Raw genomic sequence first — 9095 nt, forward strand, 5'->3', positions numbered from 1 at the left:
CTGAGGGTGAAGGGTGGGATGATGGGAGGGAGAGTGATAACGCTGTAGCTTGTTTTAAAGCAAACTAGTGCCTGTTGCCCAATGCCAAACCTCACTCATATCAACTCTGGGGAGCGATTCAGTGCTGAGCAGGGGAGTGATACCTCCAAAGGGCTACTGAGAATCGATTGCAAGACTTCTTGAACCAAATCACGGGCTCCAGCCTCCGCTGGTGTGAGTGAGCATATCCCAGCAAGACGTCACTGCAGCTGCACCCTTTCACACCAGCTCAGGACAGGGTCTGGAACTCTTTAAGCAAACCCTGGCTTTGATGGGACTTTTTTTTTTTCCCCTGTGTGTGGCTCAGCACATCTCATTGCTATTTCATTGCCTAACTTGCTCAGAGCAAGCTGGGACATGCACACCTTGGGCCAGGGGAGGCTTGTGTCTCATAGACACATGGAGAGCATTTGGAAGAGGGGGTTCCTCTATGAGTTTTGGCAGCTTTGGGGTGCCCCAGGGGCCATTTGGTCTTTGTCAAAGCCAGTACTTGGATTGAGGTTGGTGTTTTCTTCCTTGAGGTGCAACCCAGTGCTGACTCTGCTTTATCCCAGGGCTCTGTAAAATGGGGGCTGGCTGGGACCCCTTCAATGTGGGGACACCCAGGCCTGTGCATGGTTTCTCTCCTTGCAAATGGGGTGTGATGGTTTTCTTTCTTCCTTTCATTTCTGAAATAACATGCTCTGTATTGTAAGGAATAACTTGATTTCTCCTCCACATCCCACATGCCCATAGCTGGGAGATGTATCCTGGGTCTGGAGCAGCATCAGTCACTTTGCTTAGTGCCTCCCATCCTCCAGCTTTCTGCCTGAGTGAGTGGCTTCCTACCTTTAGTTACTTCTTGGAAAGGAAAAAGTAACCCAGCCCAGCCCTGGCCCTGTGTTATCCAGCCATGGGTGCTCCTCTCCCCCTGCCACGCCAGCAGGGTGCTCCAGGGGCAGTGACAGAACTGCCCATGCTCTGCTTTCGCCACTCACTGCCTTGTGCTCCCAGTCCTGTCCTTCAGAACATCCCCCCACAGCACTCCTGTGTGTAACTTCCCAGTTTCTGAAGATGTTTTAAGAGAAAACAGCTCACGCTTTTAACACAACCACAAAGCTGAAGAAGGCTTGAAACACTGCAGCATGCAGGTTTTTTCACAATTCCACGTGTTACATTTTCCACGGGATTCTTGCACTAATGGTTTTCCATCTGTTCTCTCTGTAAATGGGTGCACTTTACTGTTTGGATTTGTTACTATGATAAATACTGGATATTTAAGCGTGAGTAGTGTCTTCATTAGAAAAATAGCAAAACAGCTCATGTCTCTTAGTGTATTTTTCAAAAAAAAGAAGAAGAGAAAAGAAACAAAGCAATGAATCATAACATTTATAGCACAAGAACTGATTCCTGTATATAAGCATCAACAGATTGAGTAATTTTTGAATACAAAATTATTTGCAGTGGTTTTAAAGCACTTCCCTGGCAATTCTCTTAGGGACAGTTGAGGCAGGATGGCTGCTGTGGTCACCAGGTGGGTAAGAAGCACATTTCTTCCTGGAAACGCTGTTCTTGCTCAGTCCCCTACGTCTCAAAGTCATGATTTGGTCTTTGCATGAGGAGAAGCAGAGGTCATTCTGTGTTGTGCTGGCATGGCCCTGTTGTGCTTGGGGGAGCACAAGGTCAGATCTCACCCTGAGGGCCCTTCATCCTGTACTCTTAGATCTGGGTCTGACAAGATCAGGCCACACTGTGGGATCACGCTCAGTTTCAGACGTTGAGCTGTCCTGTATGTCTGTGCTATGTATTTAATTACTTTTTGAGTAATTAAGAGGCAGGTCAATGCTGCCAGCTGGTGCCTTCATGCCCTGCTGACTGCAGTGGTACCACTGGCAAGCCCCATCTTCAAGCAAGCAGGATTTTGGGTCCACCAAGAAAAGCAGGTTCTTGATGACATTGAAACTCCAGTTTTCATTCTTGGGGTACATGCGGAAGGCAGTGCCAAAAGTGATGCTGAAGCTGACCCCTTTCTTTAGCCAACCTTCCCACCAGGTGTCTCATCCGCACCTGTGGCTGCTCCGAGACCCAGGTGTGCTGCCACAGAGCTGGAATCTTCTCTCCCAGCATCAGGTGTGGGTGTCTGCCCCATCCCTCAGTGAGGGTTCATTGGCTCTTGCTTTTCTCCCACGTTAGGAGGATGCTGTAGTCCCAGGGGAGTGGACACCCGCATGGGGGGGGGGGGCTCTGCAGCATCCCACCAGCCAGGCTGGGAGTGGCATCAGAGGGCTTTGGACATAGTCTTGAGTGGGCATCAAAGTGCTTAGGAAAAGGAGGGTTTTACAAAGACAGATCCTTTGAGATCTGTCTCCAAAGGAGGTACAGCCTGAGCTGCCTTCTCTCTGTCACTGGTTGGGAGGACTGTGATGGTTCCAACAATCTGAAATGTGTGTCTGTCCATCTGTCTGTCTGCTGTGGCACCAGTGCCCAGCTCAGTCTGTCTGAGCATTGAACTTTTTGGTTATTTTTCTTTAACCTGGCTGTGAAGAAAACCGTGTGGCTGGTGTGAACGTGTGAGCGTGCGCATGCCAAACACCAGAGTCGTGCTGGGATTAGGTCTGGAACCAGGGTGGGTAGTAAACTGGGAGCGGTTCAGTCTCCTTTGCAAAGGTTGCTGTATATTCAGGGTTACCCAGGAGAAGTCTAGCTAAAACCGAAGTGCCAGCTCTGCCTTATCTAGAGAACCAAGCAAGCCAGCGTGCCTGCTCGTCCTCCGCCTTCCTCGCCCGCGGGGGTCCATAGTGCGCTGCCGTGAGCTCCTTGGTGGTTGTACTTTGCTGTACTCTTGGGAATTCAAGGTAACTCTTCTACTGGTTTATCAGCCTTTACACAAGGGCTTAGGGAAAGAGCTACTGTACCTGCTGGGACCTCTGCAAATCAAAGCCTTCACCCCATGCCGGCTGCACTTCGCAGGCTGGTGGAGGGTGTGTTGGACACAAAGCACAATGGTTGAAAGTAAATCTGCGTTTTTTTCAGCTTTATGTGAATAATTGCTGGATTTTCATTCAATCAAACTCTTTTTTCTAATATAAACCACTAAGGGCTCAATTCTTTAGCAAGATGCATTCGTGTCCAACTCTTGACTCTACAGCTGGATCTCACCAAACTGGTACAGACCGACCCAAGAGGTCACAGCGAGCGCAGCCATCACGGGGAAAGCCAACAGACACCCAACCCACCAGCTGTGTCCTTCCTCCTGCTCCTTTTCTAGCTGTCATGGTACTGGGGAGTCAGCAGCCGGGTCCCATCTGATGGGATCACATCCTGTGGTTGTGAAAACAGAGGGCTGCTTTGCTAAAAGACTTTGTCCCTTAGGGTGATGCTGTCCAGGGACGGCGGTGGGGAGGCAAGTCAGGGTGGGAATGGATGGGTGGGAAAGCCTCGTGCCCATAGAGCTGGGTCCCCACAGGTCTGCCTCGCTGTGCACTGCTCAGCCAGCCACTGAGAGCAGCTCTGTGTGCTACATAAAGTCCATTGTGCTGCTACACTGATAAGCCAGAGACTCGTGTGGACTCTGCCAGTACTGCCGGGCTCATCCCTGTCCAGCCTTTTCTTTGCCATAGTGTTGCATTCAGCGTTCCATCTCCTTTCTGTCTTCACATCCGAGAGGATCTGAGTTGGGTACAAACACGTCCACTACACCTGCCTTGTGCTTTGTACAACTGCCTGGTTGCCATCCTCTGAGACACTTGCTGGGAAGATCTTTAAGACACTTAAATTTTCCTTTAGCTTTTCTATAATTCAGATGTAAAGGACTTTCTCTCTGTACAGTATATTATCCAATGCATGTTCTGTTCTCTCTGATATATTGAACACCACACAGTTGTGATATTGTGCAGTGGGAAGAGCAGCCCCTGCCAACAGCAGAGGCCTTCGCCTCTCATCTCTAAGGAAAGAAGAAAACATATTTTTTCCTTTGCTGTATTTGCTTGAGCAGAGTTTTCTTGTCTGTACATGTGAGCTGTGAGATAGATGTGAAAAGTTCAAAAGAATGCATTCCCCCCCCCCCAATGTATACAGATTGTAATCTGTACAATGAAAACTGTATGTATGAAAAAATGTACCTATTTATAAATGGTTAACACTTGGAAATGGTGTCTGGGCTGCTGTTTTTCCCACACTTGGGTCAGTGAAGGAGTGTTCTGATGCTTTTTGGTGTGGAAATGATGGTGGGTTGGGTCTCACAGTCACTGCATGGGGGTGGGGACAGAGACCTGGGAACCACCAGGAGCAGGAGGCGACAGAGGCAGCGCTACTGCTGCCGCCAGCAAAAGGTATATAATAATAGAGTGGATAATGATTATAACACCCAGTGCATGGCCAGACCCTGGAGATGGGCCCATGGGGTCCCTCACACAGCTACCACTGACAATCCCACCCCTAACGCCCACCCACCCTCCCAGCCCCTCAGGCAGCTCCTCTCCCAGTTGCCCTCAGCCTGTGGGAACTCGAGGATACCCCAAAACTCTGATCTGAGGGGGCAGAGTCAGGAGGAGGACAGGGTTAGCTGCAAACATTTATTAGGTCAGGAGCATTTCACTGAGCAAACGCATCATGCGTGGGGAGAAAACACTTCAGACACGAAGCTGCTGAACCTGCACAGGCACAGGGTCACCCCGAACCCCCAGGGAGCCCTTTAGGGGAGCGTCCCCCCCATGCTGAGGGAGAGGGGCTGCCAGTGAGTGGGACATCCCAGTGGTGGCAAACATCCCCTCTGCCCATCAGCACTGGGAACAGCCTGTAGGCTTTGGTCACAGTGCAGAAATCTCTGCTCCCACTCCGTCCCCAGAGCAGGGAGGAGGAAGAGCCCGGAGACCCCTCTCCTGTGCCCCTGCCAGCCCCTGCCCTGCCCACAGCACTGCCATTCCCACAGGCCAGGGATGGGTTCGGGGTTACCAGGGCCTGGGCAGGGCAGAGCTTAGGATGATTAAGGCCAAGCCAAGCTGAGTCCAGCAGGCAGCATTGCACCAACCACGTCCTTCCCCAGCTGTCCTCGTCACCCTGGGCTGGGCAGAGATGCAAACCACCAGGGACAGGGTGCACAGGAACATTTCAGACATCACAAGGAGCCCATGCTGGAGACCAGGAGCTGCAGATGTCACTGGCTGCCACCACCAGGACTCTCTCCCTCTGTCAGGGTCTTGAAGTCCATGGACAGGGCCAGCTCCTCTGCCAGTGGTGGGCGCTTCCACTCCTCCCGTGTCAGCACGTAGCCCACCACCAGCCCAAAGGCCACCAGCAGCACCCCCAGGGTGTTGGCCAGGATGCCCTCAGGCACAAAGTGGCTGTAGGAATCACTGCAGGGATAGAGAAGGATGCTCAAGCCTTAAGGGATGGGTGGCCTATCCCTATCCTGCTGGGACGCCCTCCTCATCCTCATCCCCATCTGTAGCAGACTCTATGGGTCTTATCACCCATCCTCATCCTTCAGACACACACCATGGGAAAGGTGACCCACCTGATGTTGAATAGGAGCATCTCAGTAATGCCCAGCAAGCAGGAGGTGATGGAGAGGATGAAGAGGGTGATGCCAAAGAAGATGTGCTGGGGCTTGTACCACCCTCTCAGAGAGAAGGAGGCACCGGGGAAGAGAAAGAAACCACAGCCCAGGAACCACTGTGGGGACATGGGGATGTCACAGGTGCTGCAGAGCCCCTTCCCTGCCACGGGGGCCAGGGACTTCCCACCCCTTACCTGCAGGAGGTAGAGCACAAAGGTGGCCATCCCACACCAGGAGTGCAGGCTGTACATGTCAGGGATGCCCTTAGCCCGGTGGGACTCGAAGACAGCGATGATGCCTGCGGAGAAGAGCCCATCACCAGCAGGGCTGATCCTGCCCAGTCCACCCATCCCAGCCCAGCACCACCAGCAGGGCTGATCCTGCCCAGTCCACCCCTTCCATCCCAGCCCAGTCCACCACTCACCCACCAGGGCGATGACCAGGGCCAGGCCGTGGAGCAACACGTGCAGTGCCTTGGTGGAGCGCTTGGCTTCATGCCTGAACACCCGGTACACCAGGAGAGCTGCACAGAGAGGGTGCCTGAGCATCCACAGGGCTCACCCAGCACTGCCCAGGGATGCTGCTGCACTTTCCCCGTGTCTTTTGTCACCGCTTTGTTCCCTTCATTCCCTGCCTGACCACAGCTGCAGGCTTTGGAGGCTGCAGCTGGGACAGGGCACGCGTTCCCCCTTTCTGCTCACCGTCACCTTGGAGGAACACCATGCCCAGCACCATGCAGAGCGGGTGGGCGTTGAACTGCAGGGGGCTGTGCCAGGCCACGCCGCCCCTGTAGCGGCCCAGCCAGGCACCTGTGGTGCCCAGGAGTGTCAGGCCCAGCAGCTGCGACACGGCCACGTACGCCGAGAGCCCGCTGGGGCTGGGGGGCGGCGGGGCCCCATCCATGGCAGCCTGCGGGGACAGAGAGGAGGGGGCAGGAAGCCACAGTGGCCCCAGGCAGGTCCCGGCTGGCCGAACCTGGGCTAAGGTCCGGCTCCGAGCAGCGTCCGTCACCTCTGCTCCACCCTCACCTGCCACGGAGCCGGAGCTTCCTGGTCCCGCTCCGTCACCCACACCTGGAGGTGGCTCCCGGCCGCCACGGCACACCCATCCCCGCGCTCCTGGACTCCTGTCCAATCCTCCTGCACCTCCTGCCTGCTCCTGTCCTTCTTCCCAACCCTCCTACCCCTGCCTAAGCCCTGCCTGCCTCATTCCTCCTGCCCCAGCCCTCCTGCAACAACCGCCCCTCCATCCTTACCCCTCCATCCTTGTAGTTCTGTGCCTGTCCCTGCCTCCATCCTTCTCATCCCCATCCCTCCATCCCCATCCCTCCCACTCCATGTCCATCCCAGGTCCCACCTTCACCCACTCCCAGACCCCCACAACAATCCCCAAACCCCGAGAGGGAGGAAGTGCAGGGGTAAGCAAGGGACCCCCTCCATGGTAAAAGCAATGGCCCCTGGGGACATGGGGCTGAGTGAACATCTGTGCTGGTGGGGGGGACACATGGTGTCACCCAACCACAGCTACACCAGAGACCCTTCCCACGGCCCCCACAACTCACCTGCTCTGTGCTTTGTGCTGGGTTATCCCTCAATGGATCAGAGCCACCTCTACCACTGTCACAGCCGCTCCTCCTCTTCCCTGGCACCTAGAGCCAGCAGGTCCAATGTCCCCCCTCTGTCCTGGCCCCTCTGCACTGTCTCTGGGGAGGAGCCCTCTGCCAGCTGTGGCAGACAGACCCACGATGCTGCCAGGACTGGGGGAGTGGGGAGAGGGGGAATGCATTAAGACCACGCACACACTTTATTCCCAGCCACCTTTATTGGATCAGCCAGATAAGTGGGTTAGGGGAATTGGTTTATCCCATTAAGTTGCACTGCAAAGGCCGCCTGTGTCCAGCCTCACTGCCTGGGGCCATGGGGTGCTCTGTGGGATGGGCAGGGGGACCAGGCTGGGGAGGGACAGTGAGAGGCACCAGCTCCCCCCATATCACAACAGCCTCCCCCAAACTCTCATCACACCGAGGGGCTGCTGGCACATCTGGGGATTGCAAATGGGGACCCATGGAGCCCTGTCCTGCCCTGCCACCAGATGCAAACATCTGGCCCTGCTGGCAGTCACACAGGGCAAACACAGTCCCCAACAGCACTGAGGGTGGAGGGACAGGCAATGAACACTCCCAGCCACAGGGCCTGGCAGCAGGACACAGGGGATGCCTGTGGGAATGGGATATTCTGAGTTGCCCATTAGCCACCACTGAGTGCTGGGAAAACTGGAGGTGACTGGACCCTTCCAGGACCTGCCCGTTCCCCTCCCAACCTCTGTCTCCCCTGCACCCCCAAGCACATCCACAGTTCCCCCTTCCCAGGGCAAATCCAGTGCTCCTTACATTTGGCAGGGTGTTTTCTCTGCTTAATCTGGTTAACCCACCTGCCCTGGAGGGAGGATGGACCTTCAGCCCGGCTCCCCTCACGGTGGCCTCTCCAAAATGCCAGGGGGCTCAGGGACTGTCTCTGCTCTCGATGGGGGCTACATGCTCATGCAGGGGAGGGGATTCTCTCCGGTTCATAGCTGAGGAGGGTCTGAGTGACATATTGGAGGGGCTGAAGGCAGATCCCCACACGGGCTGAAGGCAGATCCCCACACGGCTCCCCCGTGTTCCCCACCCTACCTGTGGGTGCCGCCTGGTGCTGCCTGTGCCGGGCCCTGCGGTGACAATGTCTGAGCAGGGACAGGGCCACGGCGTTGGCACGGCAACGCAGCGATGACAAAGCGAGGGGGGGCTGCACCCCAGCGTGGCTGCAGGGGGAGGGTGTGAGGAGCAGAGGCGGGGGGGCTGCAAAAGTGACAACAGGGGGGTCACCTCCGAGCAGGGTCTGTGTATTCGGGGGACAGTTCCCAAGGAGGTGGCTCACTAACACTGTGTGTGACACCCCCACACCCCCGCACTGTTCCAGACACCCACGGAGCCCCCACCTGCACCCTGTGGCACCCCAGCCCCAAACAGGCCGGGAGCACCAAGGCCCTACCGGCCCAGCCCAAGGCCCCTGCACAAGGCCAAGGACTGTCCCCTGCACACAGCCTTTGTCACCATTTAATTTGTGTTTGGGCCTTCCTGGCTCATCCCTGCAGCCACCAGCAGCCCTGGAGTGACATCCTGGGAACCAGAGCCTCTTGGCTGGGCTGGTGGATCGGGGAATGGCAGAGGGGAATGGCAGAGGGGAATGGCAGAGGGGAATGGCAGAGGGGAATGGCAGACATCACCCCCCGACCTCCGTCTGCCCCACCGCCAGCCCTCCCAACACACCGGGCACATCCTGCCCTGCCTGCGGAAAATCCCTGAGGGAGAAAGAGCCTGGAGACCCGATATGAGGGGAAATAAGGGAACTGGGCGGAGAGCAGGGGTGTCCCCATCTCAGCATTTCCTGGCCGAGTGCGAGCAGGGCCCCCGGGGCTTCAGCGCTGCGCGCCGGGGCGAGCAGCACCCCCGGACCACCCCCTCGCTGTGTCCGTGCGTCCG

The 9095-nt window shown here is 56.1% G+C and overlaps 1 protein-coding gene across 1 annotated transcript; it reads right to left on the minus strand.

Moving 5' to 3' along the window:
* Positions 1 to 5130: 5130 nt before the first annotated feature.
* LOC115913959 (cytochrome b561) lies at positions 5131 to 7242 on the minus strand. Its single transcript, XM_030966286.1, has 6 exons — positions 7137 to 7242; positions 6277 to 6484; positions 6000 to 6098; positions 5770 to 5873; positions 5534 to 5691; positions 5131 to 5372 (listed from the first exon to the last, which is right to left on the minus strand). The coding sequence occupies exons 2-6, from the start codon at positions 6476 to 6478 to the stop codon at positions 5174 to 5176; spliced, it is 762 nt and encodes a 253-aa protein (XP_030822146.1). The 5' UTR covers positions 6479 to 6484; positions 7137 to 7242; the 3' UTR covers positions 5131 to 5173.
* Positions 7243 to 9095: the final 1853 nt, after the last annotated feature.

Source organism: Camarhynchus parvulus, chromosome 27 (assembly GCF_901933205.1).
Source record: "Camarhynchus parvulus chromosome 27, STF_HiC, whole genome shotgun sequence".
Taxonomy (NCBI): domain Eukaryota; kingdom Metazoa; phylum Chordata; class Aves; order Passeriformes; family Thraupidae; genus Camarhynchus; species Camarhynchus parvulus.

Coding starts and splice junctions, on each gene's coding strand:
- LOC115913959 (XM_030966286.1), bottom strand. CDS start 6,478: ATGGATGGGGCCCCGCCGCCCCCCAGCCCCAGCGGGCTCTCGGCGTAC. Junction 6,099..6,276: donor GGTGTTCCTCCAAGGTGACG/GTGAGCAGAAAG, acceptor CTCTCTGTGCAG/CTCTCCTGGTGTACCGGGTG. Junction 5,874..5,999: donor CCTGGTCATCGCCCTGGTGG/GTGAGTGGTGGA, acceptor TCTTCTCCGCAG/GCATCATCGCTGTCTTCGAG.